Here is an 845-nt window from a genome sequence, read left to right on the forward strand (position 1 = left end):
ATTACAATTGCTCAATAAAATTCTTTGGTCCACACTACATATAAATAAAATTCTTTGGTCCACACTACATATAAAGCCATAAGGAGAATTCCCATCTCTAATAATTAAAGTCTAATTTCAACTGAAATTCATTACAAATATGATCTAAAAAAAACAATTAAATAAATAAATAAAAATTTAAAGAGAAATGAAGTGTTAATTAATACGATAAATTGAAGAAAATGCTTTTTTTTTTCTAACACAAATAACAAATTTAAGCAAATATATATATATATTCACAAAATCACAGAGAAGATAAAATGAATATCTTTGCATACTTCTGCATTAATTGTCAGAAGTTGAAGAACACTCACAAGCAACCTCATCTACATCTCTCCGGTGGAAATTCCGGTGGCAGCCGCAGGCGGCACACGACAGCGCACCTCTCGTTCCTTCGCCTCCGCTTGCCATGAACTCTCTGCACCCGTCTACCGCATACCGGCCGATGCTAGCCGCATGGTTCTTCAAGCATTGTCCGTAATGAACTGTTCGAATCACCGATGGACTCGAAGTTTTATTCTTCTTTATCACTACTTGTTGTTTCTTCATTGCTTAATTTCCTCTCTCTCTCTAAAGAAATATTGAGAGATGAGAGAGAGAGAGAGAGACGTCTGATTGAAGAAACCCTAGCAATGTAGGGTTGGAAAAATGAGTTTCCCACTTGGGAAAAAACGATTTGAGAGGTCATGGAGAGGATCATTATATATAAAAAGTTTTCTCAGTTATAATATATATATATATATATATATATATATTATATACTACAACAAAATTGAGTTTTTAGAACGATACCAATTTCAAAGTGT

At 33.5% G+C, this 845-nt stretch overlaps 1 protein-coding gene across 1 annotated transcript; it reads right to left on the reverse strand.

Annotated features, from left to right (window-relative positions):
- Window positions 1-324: 324 nt before the first annotated feature.
- LOC112510732 (mini zinc finger protein 2-like) lies at window positions 325-588 on the reverse strand. Its single transcript, XM_025116052.1, has one exon. It carries the CDS (start codon window positions 586-588, stop codon window positions 325-327), a length of 264 nt encoding a protein of 87 aa, XP_024971820.1.
- Between the last annotated feature and the right edge of the window lie 257 nt (window positions 589-845).

This window comes from Cynara cardunculus (genome assembly GCF_001531365.2).
Source record: "Cynara cardunculus var. scolymus isolate 2C chromosome LG 4, CcrdV1, whole genome shotgun sequence".
Taxonomy (NCBI): domain Eukaryota; kingdom Viridiplantae; phylum Streptophyta; class Magnoliopsida; order Asterales; family Asteraceae; genus Cynara; species Cynara cardunculus.

Excerpts from the sequence above, each read along its gene's own strand:
- LOC112510732 (XM_025116052.1), bottom strand. The coding sequence starts at position 588 with ATGAAGAAACAACAAGTAGTGATAAAGAAGAATAAAACTTCGAGTCCA.